At 51.9% G+C, this 2,047-nt stretch overlaps 1 protein-coding gene across 1 annotated transcript; it reads right to left on the reverse strand.

The window, feature by feature from the left end:
• Positions 1–1,071: 1,071 nt before the first annotated feature.
• H310_04252 (hypothetical protein) lies at positions 1,072–1,680 on the reverse strand (the record flags this gene model as incomplete). Its single annotated transcript, XM_008868515.1, has 1 exon — positions 1,072–1,680. The coding sequence occupies one exon, from the start codon at positions 1,678–1,680 to the stop codon at positions 1,072–1,074; it is 609 nt and encodes a 202-aa protein (XP_008866737.1).
• Positions 1,681–2,047: the final 367 nt, after the last annotated feature.

A 2,047-nucleotide genomic window follows, 5' to 3' on the forward strand; every position in this document is an offset into this window, starting at 1 on the left:
TTCCTATTTTATTTTTTTGCGTTTTTTTCTCTTTTTTTGTTCTTTTATTCCTTTCTACTCTTGGATGGAACGTTTTACTTTGGCTTCCCGCTTTGCCTTTTCTTTTTTGGTCAGGGCGTTCAGGTCTTGATGCAGTCGCTCGGCTGGATGAGAGTCGTCTAAGAGCGATCCGATTGAACAATCCTATATATACAAAAGGCTCTTTTTTATTGTCTGGCTAGCAAGATACTCCGGTTTACGGGTTTTGCTTCGAGGCATCTACTGATTCAACTAGGACAGAGTATTGGTTTATCAGTACTGCCAAGTATCTCTTACACCAATAGAGGGGCCTATTGATGGATCTTGACGTGGGAAGTACTGAATGACCACACTATCGCCTAATTAGGACAGTAATTCGAGGGGCAAGGGACACCGAGGGACATCCAGGGACAATGAGGAACCAAAAAGTGCTACCAAATGTAACAATTCCGGTACTTTTTGCGGAGGAATACTGAATCCGGATAGAAAGCCGGATAACGTGGTGGAGAGGAGACTGGGAGGTTGGAGGCAAATTGCAGAATGAATTCGAGCGCAGGATTTACCTCAACTCAAGCACATCCATCCGATGGCTGATGCCATACTCTAGAATCGTTGAATTCAAGCATGTGGCCTCCTTCATGCTGTTTCTCTTCCTTCGTACATCACTTAATGCATACTCAACGCAAGAGCTATAACTTGCGGCGAATCTTCAACGCGTACAGTGCTGGCCATAAAGGGTAGGTACAACAGTTAATTCAATGCAGAATTTTCGCATTTTGTCCAATTGAAACGCAGCAAGGATCAGGTTGAGCCAATTGAAATATGGAACACGGACATGGTTTTTATTATCCAAGACTATGTATGGATGCCAAGATAATCCAAAATATATGAAATGAATGGATTTGAACCTGGTCAAAACTGGAAAGTACACTCCACAATTCTTGACATTGCACGAAGACCGAAGCGTTCTAATGAAAGGCGTTCGACATGTAAGCTAACACAACATAAAGGAATGCATAACAGAACAAAACTAGATGCCAAAAGGTGCGCTCCTTACGCTAGAGGAGGTATATCGCTGGGTACGGCGGCATCGCCGACAGCGGCGGATTCCACATCATCGCCGAGTGCGGCGGCATCGCTGGAAGCAGCGGAACAAACGTCATCGCCGGGCACGGCGGCATCGCCGAAAGCGGCCGATTCCAACGGGGGCGCAAAAGCCGAGAGTGTCCGGCGCGGTGCAAACGGCGCCTGGGCAGGCAAAGGGGAGAGCTCATTACTCATCGCCCCTAGGTCGGCAGAAGCAGGAGGGGACATGCGCTTCGTGCGCCAGCTGATCCGAGGTTGGTGGAGCTCGAGCCACCGCATACCAAGGATCAGGTCCCATCGGTCATCGAGGTCGATGACGAAAAACGACTCCATGGAAGAAAAGCCTTCCAGAGTCACGTGGAGATCCACGAGGATTTTGGGCGAGGAGACAACCTTGCCGTCAGCCATCTTGACGCGCACGGAGGCGTGCGGGTCTGCACGACGAACCGCGTCGGCAAAGATGGAAGGGTTCCCTTGAATGGACGTGCGGCGGGCATAGTTCTCCGAAGCGCCGCAGTCAACAAGGACCCGAAACGCATTGTCGTATCCGGGAATTCGACACGAGAAGGACAGCATTCGGGAAGGCTGTCTTCCGATTTGACACAGTATCATTGTGTCCGAGTCAGGGTCTGCCGATCGCGTGGTGCCGCCACGGTCAAAAGGCAGACCCGTCAGGGCCTCAGTAGGCGCGAGGCGCCCCACTGAGGAGTGCCTTTTCCCTGACCGCGACCATCTCCGCGGGGACGACGATCACCTCGGCGGACGAAAGGTCGAGGAAAGCAGTGGCCAGGCGCAGCCTGGGGAGGGATGGCGCCAGTAGTAGTACGTCGGGGTTGCCGACACTCGCGTGAGAAGTGGCCAGGACGGCAACAGTTGAAACAGTTGCGCACCGCAGGAGACATCTCCATGGCGGACACCTCCATGTCGTGGGGGTCGGTCGGCT

This window comes from Aphanomyces invadans, assembly GCF_000520115.1.
Source record: "Aphanomyces invadans strain NJM9701 unplaced genomic scaffold supercont1.6, whole genome shotgun sequence".
Classification (NCBI taxonomy): domain Eukaryota; phylum Oomycota; class Saprolegniomycetes; order Saprolegniales; family Verrucalvaceae; genus Aphanomyces; species Aphanomyces invadans.